General features: G+C 44.9%; 1 protein-coding gene across 1 annotated transcript; it reads left to right on the top strand.

The window, feature by feature from the left end:
* Positions 1-17: 17 nt before the first annotated feature.
* Positions 18-764, top strand: LOC104774559 (homeobox-leucine zipper protein ANTHOCYANINLESS 2-like; the record flags this gene model as incomplete). Its single annotated transcript, XM_010499124.2, has 2 exons — positions 18-143; positions 262-764. Coding segments are annotated over exons 1-2 (620 nt in total), but the record flags the coding sequence as incomplete, so codon positions are not given.
* Between the last annotated feature and the right edge of the window lie 6 nt (positions 765-770).

Below are 770 nucleotides of genomic sequence, written 5' to 3'. Positions count from 1 at the left end.
TTTTTTTTTTTTTTTTATCATTCAGTATGTTCAAAGAGTGTCCACACCCAGACGAGAAGCAACGACTGGAACTAAGTAAGAGACTTTGCTTAGAGACAAGACAAGTCAAGTTCTGGTTCCAGAATCGTCGCACTCAGATGAAAGTATGTGCTTTAAATATAATTATATCACCAAATTAAAAATCCAAGAAAAATGAAGCTTTTTATTTTGGATGTTGTAATGAAAATAATATTTGGTTATAATCAAATCGTTTGGGCGCAGACACAATTAGAGAGGCATGAGAACGCATTGTTGAGACAAGAGAACGATAAGCTAAGAGCTGAGAACATGTCGATTCGTGAAGCAATGAGGAACCCAATCTGCACCAATTGCGGTGGACCTGCCATGCTCGGTGATGTCTCTCTCGAAGAACACCATCTCCGTATCGAAAACGCTCGTTTGAAAGACGAGCTAGATCGCGTCTGTAACCTCACCGGTAAATTCCTCGGCCACCACCACCATCACTACAACTCCTCCCTCGAACTCGCCGTCGGCACCAACAACGGAGGAAACTTCGCTTTCCCTCCTGATTTCGGCGGTGGCGCTTGCTTGCCTCCGCCGCAACAGCAGCAGCAGCAGACGGGGATCAACGGGATTGATCAGAAGTCAGTTTTGCTGGAGCTGGCTTTAAACGCCATGGATGAGTTAGTGAAGCTCGCTCATAGTGAAGAACCGTTATGGGTCAAAAGCTTAGACGGTGAGAGAGATGAGCTTAACCAAGACGAGTACAT

The sequence above is a fragment of the Camelina sativa genome, unplaced genomic scaffold, assembly GCF_000633955.1.
Source record: "Camelina sativa cultivar DH55 unplaced genomic scaffold, Cs unpScaffold03598, whole genome shotgun sequence".
NCBI lineage: Eukaryota > Viridiplantae > Streptophyta > Magnoliopsida > Brassicales > Brassicaceae > Camelina > Camelina sativa.
Note: the sequence above shows the minus strand (reverse complement) of the source record. Positions and strands in the feature narration are given on the sequence as shown.